This window comes from Apis laboriosa, unplaced genomic scaffold (assembly GCF_014066325.1).
Source record: "Apis laboriosa isolate Shangri-la unplaced genomic scaffold, ASM1406632v1 scaffold125_cov141, whole genome shotgun sequence".
In the NCBI taxonomy this organism is placed as follows: domain Eukaryota; kingdom Metazoa; phylum Arthropoda; class Insecta; order Hymenoptera; family Apidae; genus Apis; species Apis laboriosa.
The window spans coordinates 999,061-1,018,293 of NW_025221145.1; the positions used below are offsets into that span (position 1 = coordinate 999,061).

Here is a 19,233-nt window from a genome sequence, read left to right on the forward strand (position 1 = left end):
ACAATAGATAAATGTGCATAAGCAATTACGGATTGTTGCACATGTATAAAAAATATTCTTTATAATAATAGCTATATTTTTTTATAAATATCTTGAAAATTAAAACAGTAATATGTAAAGAAAAAAGTTGTTTAAAATCTTGTCTAGAACATATTCAAAAATTACAAAAATCAATAAAGAATATTTCGAATAATTATTTAATTTGAAAATTAAAGCCAACAATTTATTATATATAAAAAAAGATACATAAAATAAAGTCTTTTACAACATATTTCAATATATACTCATTAAGATCAATAGATAATATAATATAAAACAATCAAACTAATTGGAACTATTTAGATTGATTTAGATAGAAAAAGATAATCAGATAAATATACAGATAGAAAATATTCTTGAGTGATCAAAGTTACATATTACATAAAACATTCTATACATATAAATTTCAATATCACTACTACATTATTTAATTGGTTATATTTGATGATATGCGCGATACAATGACGATATAAAAATAAAAACAGTTATATGTCTATATAGATAGCATTCAATGCTTAGTTATATCTATTGGCAGAATTCAATATGCATATTGTATCGAAAACTTTTTATTACTACCTCAAAAACTAATAATTAGCTGGAATTAAAATTTTAAATTTAGAATAAAAAAATATAAATATAACAATAAAAACAAAGAAAATTGAAAATATCAAAAAGGAAAATATAATCAAAATAAGGTAAAAAAATTTACAAGATTCATATTATGAAAAAAAAAAATATTGATTGAAAAAAAATTATGTAGACTATGTGAAAAAGAATTAAATAAAACTGAAAAGAAAAATCTGCGAAAGGATTGAGGAATATTATAAAGAATGATATAGCAAGAATATTAGGAGAAAATAGCAAAGAAAAAAAAAAGGATAAGAAAAATAGATAATAAAAAAATTAGTAGCAAAAAAGAAAAAAAAAAGAAAAGGGAAAAAAAGAAAAATAAGAAAGGTATCAGAATGAAAAATTGATAAATAAAAGTTTATGAAAAAAGTATCATAAAAATATCAAAAAGAAATAAACGCAAGAAAGCAAAGAAGTAGAACTAGGTTGACATTTTCCTAAGAAAATTAGGACAAAGAAAAGTATAAATACATGATAAAGATAAGATATAAAGAAAATAAAAAAAAAAAATAATATAAAGAAGAAAAAAAGAAGAAAAGAAAGGAAGAAAAAAAGATGGAATTTTGAAAGAATATAAAATGTCAATTAATAAATAAAAAGAAAATAAAAAATTAATAGAAAAATAAGAAAATAATATAAAACATAATAAACAAAAAAAGAAATATAAAAATACAAAAAGAAGAAAAAAAGAATAAATATAAAAGAAAATTTTTGAATTTTATAAATAAAACCGGAATAGCATAAAAAAAAACAAATATGAAAAATATTTACAAAAACAAAAGAAGAAAATAAAAAAGGAAAGAATAAAAATAGAAGTTATAGAAGCAAAATAAAAATTATGAATGAAGAGAAAAAAAAATAAAAAAGGAAAGAAAAAGAGAAAAAAATATATATATATTAGTTTATATATAGGAATATAAAAATAAATTATGATTAAGTAAATAAGATAAGTTTAATAAGACAAATTATAATATGAAAAAATAATATATTATGTTATTTTTTATGTCTCATAAATCGTACATTGTATAATAATAAAACAATAAACAGTCAAACATATTTGATTTATATAACAGTCAAATGATATATTATTGTTTATTCATTGTTTGATATACTTCTCAAATAAATTATGTGATTGGCCAATTTTTTTTATTAATAATTTATTAATAAAACTATAACAAAAAGGAAAATTAAAGAAAAATTTCCAATTAATGGATGTCCTCATATTTTTTAAATATTCTATATAAAACATAATATTTATATCTATAATATTTCATATTTCAATATTATCTGTTTTAATAACATTTTGTTATTTATTTCATTATTTTATTTTTTATTTATTTAAAACCATAAATATTTGATAACAATTAATAACAAGACTTTATAGTGGCATATTTAAATAGTATATATTGTATAAATATAAATATATTGTAAAATATATAATATCCAAGCAATGTTTAGAATCATTCACTATTTAAAGTAAAGTTTTGTGACAATTTATTTTTTATTAAGTCTAATTTTTTCATATCTTACTTAAAATTTTTCTTTAATTTAAATGAAAATATTTAATCTAAAATTCTATTTATAGTATTATAGTAAATATAGTATCATTATTTATCATATAATTCTATACTATATAAAATACTAACATTGTTTTATAATCAGATATAAATTTTCATTTCAATTTCGGTTTTTTCAAATATAATTGCATCAGAATAAAAAATATTTATGTTAAATTTACTTTTATCGAAAAGTATAATATCTAGAAAATGTTTCCTTTATCAATATATTCTTTTTCGCAAAATTCAATCTCTGTTATTAATTAAAAATTAATTTATTAAAACAGTTTCTTATATGATTATTGTATTATATAAAACTATATTTTTGTAAAATTTTTCGATAAGATTCTGAATGAAGATCTTTTTTCTTGCATTCTTGAATATAATTACAAGTTTTAGAGCCAATATTAAAATTAATTTTATTTTATGAATAATTATCTTTTTTATCTTTTTTAATTATCTTTTTTTCGATATTTTAATTTCTTTAAAATCGATTTTTACTAATTTTTAATAATTTTATTTGCAAGATTTCCTATATTATTCCATTTTTTAATAATATATTAAATCTTTGATTTATTTCTATTCAACATCTCTTTGTAAAATTTCTTTTCTTTAAAATTTTAATATTCTCTTTTAATATTAATTTTCTCTTGTATTTTTATATTTTGGATTTTTTTCAAATATAATCTATATTTTAAATGTAAATAACTAGTATACTATACTAAAAATAAAAACTTAAACTTCTTAGTATTAATTCTAATAATATATTATAATTAATATAAATATAATATAATATAATATAATATAAATTTGTAAACATGACTTATTTTTAACTATTTGAATATTTTTGTGATTTTTTTTTTTTTTTTTATATATCTGTATAAAAGAAAAATTTTCTCTAACTTCAATATATCGACTTTATTTTAAAGTTTATATAACCTTAATATTTGTATTTTACTATAGTTATAATATTACTTTAAAAAATTAACCGTAATATATATAATTATTTTCAGTGAGCATTCCAATATTTTGATTACATTAAATATGGAGAATAATAATGGGAATGAGAATAGAGACATTATCAAAAAGAAATTTTTACAATAATACTTTAATATCTTAGCGTCTATTTTAGGATGGAAAATTTTTTAAAAAATGGCATCAAAATCATCTCCCGTTGTCGTTTCTTACTTTTATATATATCATAATAGGAAATTGATGATATAATAATTAGAAATGCATTGATTTTATTTCATGAGAAAATAAAGGTATCACCACATGTATCTCATTTATGTTATCATCTGAAACATAAAAATGCATTATATAATAGTCTATTCTAATGATGACAATAAATTTGATCAATTTTTGATATATATATATTATCGACATCAATACTTATAATTAAAAGCAACAAAATCTTATAATGAAAATAAATCATTTATTTAAATTAAATATTTTAAATATTTAATAACTTAATTAGAATATAGATAAAAATATAAAATGTATTATAGAATGTTTTGATCGAATATCGAAAAATTTTCAATAAATAACGAATCTAAAAATAACAACTATAAATGTTCTCTGCTAAATAATTTCTTGTTTATTATTAAATAATTATTGTTTGTTTCGTCATTATTTTTCTAATTTCCATTTAAGTATATTTATTAAAATAAATTTTGAAATAATTAAAAATTTTATAGAAAGCTAGTGATTATTTCTTTTTTCTTATAACATATTACGTTACAGGGAATATGTTTGTATTGAAGTCCCAAAATTTATGTATCAATAATGGAATATATTATCACCTTTAAATATCAATATATTTCAATACAAAATATCGATATTTGAATTGAAAAGTATCGATATTTGAAATATCGATATTATATTACCTACCACTAATCTATTCTATATATAAATTGTGATAATATATAAATAACCTTAAAAAATTAAATAAAGAAAAATAATTTCTTAATTATTTTAGAGCAATTTCTGAATTTATTATTCGTATACATATAATAATTTCTAATTTAAATTGAATTCTATCATTGAAATTTTTTAATAATGGATATTTTAAAAGCAGAAATAATGAAGAAAAGAAAACAGTTAGAGGAAAGCAATGTTTTGGTAATATTTTATTTAATAATCAATTTATAATATTTTTTAATTATTTTTTTGTTTTATTTAAAATTAAAATAATATTACAGCAAAATAACAAGAAATATTTTAGAAGAAGTGAACTAATGACGAAGGATCAAAAAGTAAAAGAAATACAAGAAAATAATGATGATGATATTAAAATTAATACAATTCAACAACAAGAAAATTCTGTAACTGATGGTAGTTCTGAGCATTTAACATTACCTAGGCACGAAGTAATTAAAAGATTACGTGAAAGAAGTGAACCTATATTATTATTTGGAGAATCAGAAATAGAAGCCTTTAAACGATTAAGAAAATGTGAAATTCTTGAACCTGAAGTAAATAAAGTAAGTAAAATATTTTAAAAGAATAAAATATTTGCAATGATTACTATATAATGGTTATTTTAAATTAAAGGGTTTTAGAAATGATTTCCAAGAAGCTATGGAACAAGTAGATCAAGCATATTTGAATGAAATATTAGCTTCTTCTAAACCTCAAGATCGCGATGGAAAAGGAGATGTACATGTGCCAGATGAAGGAGTTACTTATGAAGATTTACAAAAAATGTCTATAAAATTAAATAAGGGTGACAGAGATTTTGATTTAAATGTTATTACACAATTCATACAATTCTTAGTACAAATGTGGGGTAATCAATTAAATAGTAGAAGTACTGCAGAAAAAATGAGTACCAGAGGAAAAATGGCTAGTGCTACTTATGCCCAAACAAGAGAATATTTAAAACCTCTTCTTAGAAAATTAAAAAATAAATCCCTTCCAGAAGATATTACTGATAGTTTAACTGATATTGTAAAACATTTACTTGAACGTAATTATATATTAGTAAGTATATTAATAATTTTATATAATATATACATAATTTTAAAATAATATATATATTATAAATTTTTTATTATAGGCGAGTGATGCATATTTACAAATGGCAATAGGAAATTCTCCATGGCCTATTGGAGTAACTATGGTTGGTATTCATGCGCGTACCGGAAGAGAAAAAATTTTCTCAAAAAATGTGGCACATGTAATGAATGATGAAACTCAAAGAAAATATATTCAAGCATTAAAAAGACTTATGACCAAGTGTCAAGAATATTATCCTACAGATCCATCTCGTTGTGTAGAATATTCAAAAACATAATATTTTTATATGTATATATACAAATTACATACAATTACATTTTGTATAATATATAATTGTAAAATATTTAACATATAATATACATCTTTCAATATAATATTTTATTTTTTCTTATTAGCATTATAATTAAATTATATATAAAAAGTAATAAAAATTGTATTTATTTAAAATAGCAAATCAATTTGTATTTGAATACTTGTTTTCATATTAAATTAGAACTTATTTGTACTATTTGTATTTATAAATAATAAATTATCTTAATAATAAACATCTTAAAAGTACTTATAATTCTTAAAAACAAAGATAATTTTTTAAAATAAAATAATTTCTTAAAAATAAAGAAATTTATAAAAATGCAAATTATATTACATATTTTTATATTATATATTATTATTATATTTATATTTTACAATTTTTTTTATTTTATGTTAGATGTTAATTCGTTTGATTTTCTTACTGCAGCTTCAACTGCATTCATCATAGAAGCTCTACAAATATAATTGATAATGTTATAATGCAATGATATATAAAATGATTCATCAGATATTACTATTTTGTTTTATATTATTGTTATTATTGATAATAAAAATTTTTTTAAATAAAATTGAATGATTTTAAAAAGGATACATTCTGATATTATTAGTTTTTTTTATATAGTCATATATGAATCTTTTTTTAAATAGAATTATATATTTTTTATTACATTAATTCATATTTGATTCTCTACATAAAAATATTAACTTATATTAAAAAATTATTAATTTAGAAATATTTTTAAGAAATATTAAACTTAAAATTTAAAATTTATTGTATAAAAAACAAGAAACATACAAAATAATACTTTAATGTTTTTCTTTCATTCAATTAATTCAACTATTCTAAATGTTTGATTTCATGTGAAACATTTTTTGTTATAGATAATAATAGGGATGAAAATCAAGATAGTAATATCTGAAGAATCTGTACATAATACTTTCATGGTTATTTTACCTAACTTGTCCACATTCCATAGCATGTATTCCTGTAATAGTTGTACCTCCTGGAGAACATACTTCATCTTTTAATTGACCAGGATGTCTACCTGTTTCTAATACCATTTTACCAGCTCCAACTAATACTTGAGCTGCAAATTTTGTTGCCATTGGTCTTGGAACACCCATCTTCACAGCACCATCTGCTAATGCTTCTATAACAAGATATGCCTAGAGAAATTTTATTTAATTTTAATGTTTGTTTTCAAAAAAATATATAATATTAATTATACCTACATAAGCAGGACCAGATCCTGAAAGACCACCTATAGCATTCATAAGAGATTCAGGAACATTTTCAATTACACCAATATATGAAAATAATTTTTCTATTATAGTTTCATCTTGATTTGTTGTATTCATAGAACAATATACTAAACATTAAAAATTATAATTATTATTTTACATAATATTATTTTATATATTTATATTATCTTATTTTATATCTTATTTTACCTGTTATTCCTTCTCCAACCATCATTGGAGTATTAGGCATACATCTAATTATTCTGGGATATGTAACAATAGATTTAAGTTTCTAAAAATATTATATTAATTATTAAATTAAATTTATATTTATTTATACATGATTTATCTATATTTTTAATAATGATTTTACATTAGCTAAACAATCTAATGTAACTCCTACAAGAACTGAAACAAAAAGTATATGTGAAGCTTTGCTTGTTATCGTTTCTTTAATACCCTTAAGTGCATCATCAAACATATGAGGTTTCATTGCTAAGAATATAATATCACAATTATCTACTACTTCTCCATTTTTTAATGTAGCATGAGCACCAAGATCATTCCAAAAGCCTAAAGTTTTATTTGTACGAGCAGAAACCCAAACATTATCTGGATTTAAAATACCTATAATAAAAATTTAATTGTATTATTATTTTTCGTGTTACAATTAATCATTAATTTTATTATAAATTATTTATTATAATATTTTATTAATTATAAGTATAATATTTTATTATAATTATTTATTATAAATTATATTAAAAAACCTTACCTTTACGAATTAAGCCAGCACCAATAGCACTTGCCATATTTCCACCACCAATAAAACCAACTTTATTTGACAACAAATAACCTTTGTCCATATTTATTAAAAAATATTAAATATATATATATATTGTTTATAAAATCAAATATGATACAATATATTTATCTTTTGTTCAAAGTATTCTTAAAAATTCTAATTAAACTGACTTTTAATGGCTTTAATAACATAATATAAAATATGAATAAAATAAATTGTTTATTTATTGTTATTAAATATGTTCTTAATATTCAATATTAATTATTTATTTATATATTTCAAAATTAAAAAATATATATTAAAAGATTTTTTTGAGACATTTTTAAGTGTGATCGAAGAAAAGACACGAAGTATGAAAAGAACATAGAAAGAAACTTAAAAAAAAATATATTTAGATATCATTAATAGAATTTTTTTATATAAAAATAAAATTTCAAAAATATTAGTATAATTTGAAAAAATTGTTCATATTTTCACAACGATTTATAAATTTATATTCGATATTTCATAATTTTTATAATTTTTTATATGATATAATATATAATACATGTATTGTTTTTTATATTTTATGATTTAATTATTTGTATATTTACGTATAATAAAATAAATTTTTAGTTCAGAATTCAGAGTTTTTATTTTATTTATTCATTATACATGAAGTTATATTCATTATATTGATAGTACTTTAATTAATATAGATGTGTTTTACGTGCAATGATTGTTAATTGATCTGTATTATATTTAAGTCTATTTCTTAAATATAGAAATGTACAGTACAACATGACATGAATTAGTTTAAAAGTACAACATATAATAGATTTATTATAATGGGTAATTGTATGCGAAACGTACTACAAAGGTTACAAAAGAAAAAATGTTCAGAAAAGTAATGATTTTATATAATAAAATATTCATATTAATAAGAAAATGTTTATTTAATAATAATCTGATTTTTAGGACTATTATTTTGCTTATTTTAGGCCTTGATAATGCGGGAAAAACTTCAGTTTTAAATTGTATCAGTGGAGGTATATATATATATATATATATTTTTTTTTGATTCGCAATTTTTTTTTGATAATTATAATTAACATAATTAAAAAAAAATGTTTTATAAATTTATAATTTTAATTATATTTAATATATATTTGTTTTTAAAGTTAATTAATAAAATAATTATACATATATTTTTAGATTCAGATAAAAACACATTACCTACAATGGGATTCCATATAGTATCTTTAAAATACAAAACATACAGTGTAAAAATTTATGACATTGGTGGTAGCTCTCAAATCAGATCTTTGTGGCCAAAATATTATAATAGTGTAAGTAATTAAATTATAATATGATTATTAATATAATTAGTAAATAATAAATAATTAAATATAATTTAATATAAATATTACAAAATTCTTGCAGATCATAATCATATTTCATAGAAATGTAATTCTTTTATTTTTATTGTGAATAACAAAATATTTATTTAATAATCATTTTTATTTTAGATACATGGTCTTATATATGTTGTGGATGCTAGTGATATTTCTCGTCTTATAGAAAATAAAGTTGTTCTTGGTGAATTAATCTCACATGAATGTATTTCAGGAAAACCATTGTTGTTGTAAGAAAATTAAATATGTTATTTCTCTTTCTATATTGTTGTTTTTACATATCATTTTGTAGATGTAATGTATATAAATGCATAAAATATATTCATGTATATAACATGCTTGTTTTAATAAAATTTTAATATATATATATATATATATATATATAATATTTTATAATAGGCTTGCAAACAAACAAGATATAAATGGAGCTATTGATGAATTAGATCTTGTTGAGAATTTAGATGTAGAACATGCTGCTAATACTATGAAATGTCCCACAAGAGTGGAGATATGTTCGTGTATTTGCAAAGGAGATCAATCAAAAAATAATACAATTGGTATAAAAAATGGATACAAGTATGTAACAAACTTTTATTTTTATATTAAATATAATAATAAATTTAACTTTTTCTTTCATTAAATGAAAATTTACACAGATGGCTGCTGGATATAATAGTGAAGAATTATACAACTTTAAATAGTAAACTTAAAAGTTTTCAAAGTGCTCAATACGAAAAAAATATTGAAGTACAAAGTATAGCATTAGATTCACCATCAAGATTATCAATCCATTCCAATCCTTTTAAACCAATCAAAGACCTAATTTTAAAAAGGGTAATATTATTAAAATTTTATTTCAAATAAATTATTATATTCTCATTTTATCTATTGTAATTTTAGGAAGATGTTCATACAGCAAGTATTTCACAAAATGGTATGTAATATTAAATAATATATAATAAAGAAATAAAACTTTCTTATAATAATAATAATATAAACAATATTTGTAGGTATAGTAACAAATGAGAATAAGTTAAAGAAAATATTTAAACATAGAAATAAGACTGCACCACTTACTACTGAAGAATCTGTCATTGAAATTAAAAATATATCAGAAAATGTTAAATTTACCACACAAGCATTAGAATCACAAAAGAATTTTCAAGTATTTTCACCAATATTAAATCCAATAATATTAGATACATATACAAATTCAATTAGGTTAAAAAATAATCGTCCATATACAGCACCAGAATGTACACAACATTTTGTAAATAAGATAACAGTACTTAACATTCCTGGACAAGTGACACAAGAATAATATTTTAAATTGTATTATTATCAAAAATAATAAGGGACCATTATTAAGGAATATATATATATAATAATACAGATTCGGACGAAATAGATATAAAATCTAAGAGGTGATTCTAGAGACTAAAATAAACACATAAATCGATATGCAAAAATGTTCAAATTATAAGCAATAGAATTATGCACTAAATAAAGCGAAATGGAAATAAAATATAACAGAGATAAAGCTATCTCACTTTACCACTATCTTATTTCATTTTCAACGAATATTTTCGCATACTAACTTTTGTGTTTTTATTTTCTTTAAATTTTTATCTATTTTGTCCGAATAATCTATATAATATATTTGAAAATGCACCAAGAAAAATATTTTAACGAATTTTATATGTTTTTATAATATAAACATTTAATAAATATTCCTTTTATTCTCATCTGATATACTATAGAATAAAAATCAAAAATATTTATTCTTTATTATACGAATAATTATTTATATAAATAATATCTGTGTATAACTATTTGTGTTCTAGTCATCAAATATATTCATATGTTGATCTAAATATTTTTTCCAATTATTGCTTTTTATACATGACACAATGTATTTAAAAATTATATAGGTATATTTTATGACATTAATAAAATCATTAATATATCTTTTCTATTTTAACTTTATTATCTAGTTGCATACAAATTCACGTACATGAAAATTAGCTAAATATTCGAGAATATATACGAAAGACTTATAAAAGCTATAATATAAAGATAGTAAAAAATTTTCGATTAATAATAGCAGTAAAAATATATAAGAATTATATTGCAATACATAGAGCACATCAGTACATACTTATCACAATTTACAATACAATAAATATTATAAGTAGTTTTATCTTATCTGTAATACTATCTTATTGAGCAACTACTTTATTATATATATTGAAAGATTATACTGAAAATTGTTATAGTAAGGAACAATGTTATTTTAATATAAAAGATAAAAATTTATGGAAAATATTTTATATAACTTTGATGTATACACATCATTGAAATATAGCAATCAAATCATTAAAAGTAACATAAAATTTCAATAATTGATATTTAAAAATTACATACTCTCATGAAAGACTGTTATATCACGTTTTCAAAAATTTTATAGATCATAGTAATGCCATTTCAAATGCAAATATAGCAACTTTTGCTATAATAGTAATATTTTTTTTGTTAAATTCTTATTTATTTATTTATAATAATGCCTTTCTCAAACTATGAAGCAACATAACATTTTATGTATTAGCAATTCCAAAAGTATATGCAAATCGCCTTTCTTATTTTTTATTTATTTTCTTAACAATAGATAAAACTCGAATATTTGTTGCAATTGCACCTCATATAATCACAATTACTTTAATTAGGCAAGTTAAGTTTATCTTTATTACTAAGTTGAAAATATTTCATTTTTTTTTTTTCATATAAGATAGACTATTGCTTGTTATGAAAAGACAAATTTTGTCCTTTTGACTTTTATACAAAGTGTAAATATATAAATTTCTTCAATTGTTTGCATTATAATGATTAAAAAATAGTTTTTTTAAAATATAATTCAAAATTTTATAGATAATATATACAAATTGTAAAATTTTGTTCATAAATCAGCAATTACAAAGGCATTCAATTTTGACTATATTTATAAATTGATGTCTTAATTTTACTTTTCATTTGTACTTATTTTATATCTTAATTATATAATAGTTTTGAATATAATTTTTAGATGACTATGATTACATTCATTTTATGCAATTTTTTAATGATTTAAAAGTTGTTAAAAATTATAGTTAAAGATTCTATTATAAATTTCTATTATATGAATATAAAACTTACAAAACATATGATTTGCATATATTCATTAGACAAGTACAAAAATTTGTATATACCATAAAAGCTACTTTGTATTGCTATGTTTTGTTTTTTAATATAAATATTACATAATATAATGGCAGTTTGTATAAAATAAATGCTATTATTTAAATGCTTTATATTGCAGTCACATCTAATAGAAATTGAATAGATAAAATATTATCTTTTAATTCTTAATAACAATATGATTAATGTTACAAAGATACGTAACATATAATCTATGTATTTTATATTTTATAAAATTCTTATATATAAAACGACTATACAATTCCGTTTTTCGGAGCTGTAAATTTTACCAGACGAGTTAACATTGATGTAATGCACGGAATTTGTTTTTGTTGATGCATTGTAATATTATCAGGAGTATTTGATTCAAAATCAATAGCAACTCGCTGACAAACAAATGTGAGTAAAGTTAACAAATCATAACGAGTACCATTTTCTCGTAAATGTTCGCACAACGCTTGTATGAACCATGAACCGCGAGTAGTATTTCTCCATGAATAATAACCTGTATAAATAATTTTTTTTTAACTAAATTATATAAACATAAAATTAATTAAAAAAATAATTTCCTTATAGGTAACTAAAAATATATAATTTTTTTCTAAAGATTTTAAATATAATTCTTTATATCTTTTAGAAAATTATAATTTATATAATATATAAATTAAATTATTATATAATAATATACATTAAATTATATTATTATATGATTAAATTATAATTTTTTCAATTTTATTATAAGTTATTCAATATCATTCTAAATTGTTTGTATTTATATTCAATATTATTTTAAATGTTTGTATTTATAATATAATAAATAAAAAATAAAAAAAAGTTAATGGAATAAAAAAAACATAATATAACATAAATTTAAATTCAAATAAAACATAAAAAAATAAATTATATTATAAATTTATTTTAATATTATATTATATTTACCTGGTATTGTGGAATAAGCAATTAAAAAATCTGCATGACTTGGTATACGAAATGTAGAAGCTGGTTGACCATCAGTTTCTGTACGTTCTTTCAATGTTATTCCAGCATCTAATTTATCTCCTTGGCAAGCTTGTATAAAAAATAATTTTGGTTTTCCAGAAAGTGTAGGACATTTATCAGCTGTAAAGTGAGCCCAAATAGAATCAGGTTTATATGAAGTATCATGAGCATAAAGTAATCCTAAATCTCCATGACTCAATATAGCTATAACTAAGCAATCATGTTGAGAATGATCCATACTAGCAACTGTAAAAAAAAAAGTATATTTTTTAAAAATATTCAATATATCTTATTCATATGTTATTACATAGATTTCAAGAAATAATTTTTTTTTAATTAAAGAAAATCAAAGATTAGAATTAAAGATTAAGAATTATGACAATTATTATTTTAAATTAATTTATCAATTAATTTGTACCTCTTTCTAAATTTTTTACTATATCTCTATGTGTATAATTATGAAAATCATTTACTTCAAAACCAAGATTTTTTAATGTATTGATAAGATTTTTACAATCTTCATTTGTTCCACATCTTGATCTAAGATGTGCAATAGTAAAAAATTCATGATTAAAAATAAGAGCTAATCCACGTTTTGCATGATTCATATTATAATGTGTAGCATAACGGTCTGTAGGTGCTGTTTGTAAAGGGCCCATAAGAGGACTGACATTGTTTCTGAAAAATAAGAAAAATGCTTGATGTCTAAATTCTAAATAAACAATTAATAATAATTAGAGCTATATAAAACAAGATATAAATTAAATTATTATATTAATTATATAATTTTCTTTGTTTTATAATATAATTACAATTTTCTCTGTTATTTCTCTGCATATGTTATATTATTATTATATTATTTTATATATTACAAATTAAATTATAAAAATTGGATTTATAAATAAATAAAACTATTTATAATATTATAATATTTATAATCTAAAAATATATCTTTATAAAATTCTAAATTTCGTGCAAATAGATAACATATATTAATATACAATATGGGAAATAAAAAAAAAAATATAAAAATAAAATCTTATCTTACCTAGAACATCCAAATGCATCTCCGACATCATTATTATATTTGTTACTGTCGTTTATAATATCCCTTTTTGTAGAGCACATAGTTTCACTTTAAAAGAAGTTTTCACAACAGAAAAAACAGTTTTATAGAAATATCACACTTTACTGATGTTATATATTACGCACTATAGCACGCGTCGTGTCGTGACTCATTTACTCATATACGTATCTTTAGTTACTATATACTACTATGAACAAGTATAAAAACAGTTCAATACAATGATATGGCAACGGCCATTATACTAACATAGAAGAATATATACAAGATATTAATATATTCATGAGACATCTTTGGAGAGTCAATTTTAAAAATTAAAATAAACATAAAAGTACAAAATAAATATAAAATATATAAAAATGGCGGTTGAGGTTTATTAAGTATTAAACAAAGTAAAAACAGAATGCCATCATAATATAAAGACAGAATAGTCTCACTCTATTTCTATCTTGTTTTATTTAATGTAAACTTCAATTGTTTAATAAATAAGCTTCGATCGAAATTTTTATATAAACTTTTGTTCAATTTAATCTCTGCTAAATAATTAATTCTCCAAAGATATTCCATGAATATATATAATGAATATAATAATATATATAATCAAATATAATATATAAATTCTTTTTATTTTAATTTTTTCTTTTAATTTTGTCTATTTTATTAAAAAAAGAAACATATCAAAACTTCAAAAATAATAAATTCACATTAATAATCTAAAAGTAATTATTGATTAAATTATTTTTGCGATCAAAAATTTCTGAAATATTTTATATATTTTAATAAAAATTTAAAGTAGAATTCAAAAATTACTATATAAATTATATATATAATTACTATATTACTAAAAGTAAATAAATATGAAAAAATTTTCTAATTGCAACTCTTTCTTCGCAAAAAAAAAACGAACAATTCGAAATTCGTAGGTATTCATTATTAAATTCTATTTCATTATGTTTTCAAATGTATCATTATTGACAAAATTTATTTTGATATTTGTAGATGCAAAAAAGTTATAACTTGAATATAAAATTCTAAACGAAATTAAAAAATATAAATAATCTCCTTGTTATCTATTTAATACAATAATAATATTATTGATAATATATAATATATATGACATATAATCAAATTATGACATTATTAAAACATCTTTTTCTTTAAATTATTCAAATGAATCATATATGGAAGATGGGGTGATTTTAGCTCATACTTCTTTTAGCTCTATCCCTAACAAAATTCAATATTATATTTTATTACAATATTTTATTATAAATTAAAAATATTTGCATAAAATTTTTATTAATTTTTAATTTCATTCATCCTATTATAAAATTTTAATAAAAAATATTTATTTAACATTCATAAAAATGACATTCCTTTTCTAATTGTTCATAATCACAATAATACCTATATATATACCTATATATATATGTATATATATATATGTATCGTCGATTTCAAATAAAATAATATTATTTATAATAATAATATTAATTTTTTTTTACTTTATTTAAGTTTGAAATATATTTTTTTAAATTAGAAAATTATTCAATAATTATCATAAATTATAAATTATTATTAATAATAAAATTTAAAAATAAAAAATAAATTTAAAATAATAAAATTATTAAAATAAATTTTTAATTAATTATTAAGAAATTATGTAAAATAAAAATAAGTTTAATTATGATTCTTCATTATATCAAAATAATTATTTTCGTTTCTACATAGAATTTGAACTACTCAGTGACAAGATGTATGTAAGAATATATAAAAATAAAAATAGATGTAATTGATATATTTATTTTAATTTTAAAAAATTTCAAAAAAATTTCAAAAAGAAAATTTTTGTGATATCACTAGTCTAATAAAAAAATACTTTCTGATATAGTATTAGAAACAGGGACAACGGAAATCAATATGATGCATTATATAGAAAGTAGAATATAAATTAAAGTAAGTACTTTTTTAAATATTTATTTTTAATTACATAGGAATAAGTTATGACATATAAATAATAAAGGGAAAAAAGATTAGTTCTTACTGAAAAAGCTGGCGGCGTTAGCATCGACATCTTAAATCATATATTTATAAATATGGTCCATATATAATAATTCACAACAAACTTATCAAATTCCAGATTTTCAATATGTAGTGTTCTCATTTCGGAATAATAGAAAGAAAAAAAATTAATTGAAAAAGGATTAGTCTAACGCGATTGCTATGCCATCTACCAAAACACATAAATTAAGATTCGTTTCCATGCAATACTATTGTAAATGTGATCTATTGTAAATGATTTTCATTGTAGACTATATGACAACGTAACATTATACGTTACGATAACGAATTCGAAATCATAGCGACAAAAGTCATTTAGTATCGTAAAAATTACAATTTATTATTATACATATTTATTATATTATAAAACGTATTATATTCTGATAAGTGGCATAATAATCAATCAGTTATAATATTTTCCAAATAACTTTTTCTCTTTCTATTTCTTTTAAATAGGGGCGATATTACATTATTGAAAATTCAGAATCTTATTTTACAAGATTTTTCACAAAAAAAAAGATAGATAATAAGGAAAATATAACATTATATGAATAAAAGATGATTTCGAAATGGTATTGCATCAGATAAGTAATTACATGTAAATGAAATTATATATTTATTTAAATGTAAATAATTTTTGAATAATTATTAGTAATAATACAAATATATTATATAAAATTATAAAAAATAATTACTTTAAATTAAAATAAGTTGTAAAGAAATAATTGATTTAACAAATTAAATATTATCAATTAAAATTTAAGATAGTAAATTATTTAGATAATTTTTTAAATTGTAAAATTTATCATTTTGATGAAAAACTTTTTCCTATATATATAATTATCAATCGATTTAATTTTGGAGATATATATAATATTTATATCTATAATATCTATAATATTATATCTATAATATATATAATATTTATATTAAATATTATATAATATTATATAATATTTATATATATAATATATTTGCAAAAAGAAATTGTTATTATTTATAAAATTTTATCTACGTATAAATATACGACAACTACTTATCTTATATACACATAGCTACTAAAAGACATATAACGGATGAATTAATCAAAAATCTATTTCTTTATGAATTGTAGTAAGAAATATCTAAACTCCAACTCCGAGTTTATATGATAAAATTGAAAAGATTATTTATTCAATGCAAATTAATTCAATATTAAAACAAAAATAATTTATTAAAATAATAATCATTATATTGCGATCGAAAATTTATTAAAAAATTTATTCTAACTAATTCAGTAACTTTAAAAATATAATTTAATGAATTTATTTTAAATTTAGTTAATATTTTTATTAATCTGTTGTAATAAATGTATACATTATGATACATTTTCTAATAGTATGTATTTAAGAAATTATTTTTAAAAATAATAAACTTTTTTATATTGAATTGATTCTTTCATTAAAATCTTAGACAAATATATTGTTTAATATCATTGACTAATGTATATATTAACTATATTTTAAACTTATACTGTAATATATACATATATTATATTTTCTAATAATTGATAAAATGGATTTTGATCAATTTATAAATATTTGCATGTAATAATTTAATAATTATTAAATATTATTAATATAATAAATATTTAATTACACATAAAGAATTTCGGTATTTCGCTTTAAAGATTTAAAGAATTCAAATATAAGACAATTCTTTTAAATGATCGAAATGACAACAATCAAAATTATTTACTATTATTATTGTAATTTTTGTCGTTGTAATTTTGAAACTGAATAAAAAATAAAAAAATAAAATTGATCAAAATAACATAAATATTTCAGTGTTAAAATAAATTAATTTAAATATTTTCTTAGATATTAAAAAATTCTCACAGAATTTTAATCTTTTCACATTATTTTAATCAATAATCCTATTTCATATTGCATCGATAAAGACTAATATTATTAACATTATTATTAATATTATAATAAAAATTTTTTCGTGAAATTTTCTTATCTTTCAAATCATCAAAAATCCTTCTCATAAATATTGTTTTTATCTAAAAAAAAATTCTTAAAATTTCAATTAAAATAAGCATAAAATTTCAAAATTTTCAAAATTAGATTAGTTATAAACCAGATATAAAAATAGATCAATCATTTTATGAACTTTTGTGATCATGAACTTTTGTGATCATTCACATTAATTTAGAAATTTGATAGATTAAATATAAGAATAATGTACTAGATATAAAACTAGATCAATCATACATATATTTTTATGTTCCAAATTCTTGAAACTCTACGGTTCTATTATTGTTTTCGTGTCACTTGCACCGTTATCAATGAAACGCATCTGATTGTAATAGAATTCCTAGAATTTTGGTAAAAAATATAAATATCATAGCGAATTAAATAGATAAAAAACATATCTTAAAACAGTAATAAAACATTTAATTATTTAAAACTATTTGGTAAATTTGGTAAATTTCATGTCAATCAAAGGCATATATTTTTCGAAAGTATAAATTAGTAATCGCTCGTATTTATTAATAAAAATTTATGATTTCACCTAACGTTTATTTATAAATAATGAATGATGAAATAGTTATTAAAATATTACGAAAAGTTAAATTAAATAATAGATACATAATATGTATTTACTTAAGTAAATAGTTATTATTCGATATAAACAAATTTATTATGCAAATAATATTGTCATTGTGGACAAAATTGCAGCGAATGTTGAATTAATTTTTTAAATTTAAATTTTAATATCCTTGTAGATTTTAAATAAATTAATATTCATTAAAAATTATTAAAAAAATATTTATTTTAATCTTTTTTAAAAATTATATATATTTATATATATATATAT

General features: G+C 18.9%; 4 protein-coding genes across 8 annotated transcripts; 2 read left to right on the top strand and 2 right to left on the bottom strand.

Annotated features, from left to right (window-relative positions):
• Positions 1 to 3,228: 3,228 nt before the first annotated feature.
• On the bottom strand, positions 3,229 to 7,785 carry LOC122720298 (pyrroline-5-carboxylate reductase). Of its 2 annotated transcripts, none has more exons than XM_043946912.1 (6): positions 7,573 to 7,785; positions 7,171 to 7,424; positions 7,008 to 7,089; positions 6,789 to 6,925; positions 6,511 to 6,722; positions 3,229 to 3,523 (listed from the first exon to the last, which is right to left on the bottom strand). In XM_043946912.1, the coding sequence occupies exons 1-6, from the start codon at positions 7,661 to 7,663 to the stop codon at positions 3,520 to 3,522; spliced, it is 780 nt and encodes a 259-aa protein (XP_043802847.1). In that variant the 5' UTR covers positions 7,664 to 7,785; the 3' UTR covers positions 3,229 to 3,519. The 2 variants fall into 2 exon arrangements, with proteins under 2 accessions (XP_043802847.1, XP_043802845.1); XM_043946910.1 differs by lacking the exon at positions 3,229 to 3,523 and adding an exon at positions 5,881 to 6,008.
• Positions 4,200 to 5,618, top strand: LOC122720297 (pre-mRNA-splicing factor 18). Of its 3 annotated transcripts, none has more exons than XM_043946907.1 (4): positions 4,200 to 4,346; positions 4,427 to 4,708; positions 4,779 to 5,207; positions 5,284 to 5,618. In XM_043946907.1, the coding sequence occupies exons 1-4, from the start codon at positions 4,284 to 4,286 to the stop codon at positions 5,518 to 5,520; spliced, it is 1,011 nt and encodes a 336-aa protein (XP_043802842.1). In that variant the 5' UTR covers positions 4,200 to 4,283; the 3' UTR covers positions 5,521 to 5,618. The 3 variants fall into 3 exon arrangements, with proteins under 3 accessions (XP_043802842.1, XP_043802844.1, XP_043802843.1); XM_043946909.1 differs by having other exon boundaries at positions 4,210 to 4,346; positions 4,453 to 4,708; XM_043946908.1 differs by having other exon boundaries at positions 4,222 to 4,346; positions 4,450 to 4,708.
• Positions 7,786 to 8,236: 451 nt separating the features above from the next.
• On the top strand, positions 8,237 to 10,671 carry LOC122720328 (ADP-ribosylation factor-like protein 13B). Of its 2 annotated transcripts, none has more exons than XM_043946953.1 (8): positions 8,237 to 8,488; positions 8,560 to 8,630; positions 8,797 to 8,930; positions 9,111 to 9,226; positions 9,396 to 9,572; positions 9,653 to 9,830; positions 9,897 to 9,930; positions 10,007 to 10,671. In XM_043946953.1, the coding sequence occupies exons 1-8, from the start codon at positions 8,430 to 8,432 to the stop codon at positions 10,315 to 10,317; spliced, it is 1,080 nt and encodes a 359-aa protein (XP_043802888.1). In that variant the 5' UTR covers positions 8,237 to 8,429; the 3' UTR covers positions 10,318 to 10,671. The 2 variants fall into 2 exon arrangements, with proteins under 2 accessions (XP_043802888.1, XP_043802889.1); XM_043946954.1 differs by having other exon boundaries at positions 8,583 to 8,630.
• Positions 10,672 to 11,150: 479 nt separating this feature from the next.
• LOC122720329 (caspase-1-like) lies at positions 11,151 to 14,468 on the bottom strand. Its single transcript, XM_043946955.1, has 4 exons — positions 14,275 to 14,468; positions 13,645 to 13,904; positions 13,167 to 13,472; positions 11,151 to 12,732 (listed from the first exon to the last, which is right to left on the bottom strand). The coding sequence occupies exons 1-4, from the start codon at positions 14,352 to 14,354 to the stop codon at positions 12,482 to 12,484; spliced, it is 897 nt and encodes a 298-aa protein (XP_043802890.1). The 5' UTR covers positions 14,355 to 14,468; the 3' UTR covers positions 11,151 to 12,481.
• Positions 14,469 to 19,233: the final 4,765 nt, after the last annotated feature.